This window comes from Myotis davidii, unplaced genomic scaffold (assembly GCF_000327345.1).
Source record: "Myotis davidii unplaced genomic scaffold, ASM32734v1 scaffold553, whole genome shotgun sequence".
Classification (NCBI taxonomy): domain Eukaryota; kingdom Metazoa; phylum Chordata; class Mammalia; order Chiroptera; family Vespertilionidae; genus Myotis; species Myotis davidii.
The window spans coordinates 96,727-97,071 of record NW_006284342.1 but is presented as its reverse complement, the minus strand read 5'-3'; the positions used below and the strand labels follow the sequence as shown (position 1 = coordinate 97,071).

At 62.9% G+C, this 345-nt stretch overlaps 1 protein-coding gene across 1 annotated transcript in view; it reads left to right on the top strand.

Annotated features, from left to right (window-relative positions):
* The window catches only part of LOC102758497 (N-acetylserotonin O-methyltransferase-like protein), a gene marked incomplete at its 3' end in the record, with an annotated part of 20,780 nt that overhangs the window by 16,375 nt on the left and 4,060 nt on the right, over positions 1 to 345 (top strand). Inside the window, exon 9 of the mRNA XM_015570453.1 lies at positions 268 to 342. Coding sequence (XP_015425939.1) covers positions 268 to 342 — 75 coding nt within the window. The remainder of the gene's footprint in view (positions 1 to 267; positions 343 to 345) is intronic.

Sequence of the window (345 nt, the reverse complement as noted above, 5' to 3'; positions counted from 1 at the left end):
GAGGACAGATGAGATAAATGGGTGGATGGACGGGTGGATGGGTGGATGGACGGACGGACGGACAGTAGATGACAGATGAGATATAAATAAATGGAGGGAGGGATGTGTGGGGGCGGGTGGGAGGAGGGGAACGTGTTTGCTGGGTTGAACCGAACTCTCGAGCGTGGTCTGAGCCGGGGGCTCCGGATGGTGCCTGGGAAGTAGGAAGGGGGGTGGGGGGCGACGTGCCCAGGCCCCAAGAGGCAGCCAGGACCCCTGTCCCTTCAGGGTACAGCAACTCCGAGCTGGCCGGCCTGTACCTGCCCTCGGGCGGCAGGTACTCCCTGCAGCCCCTCATCCTCTACC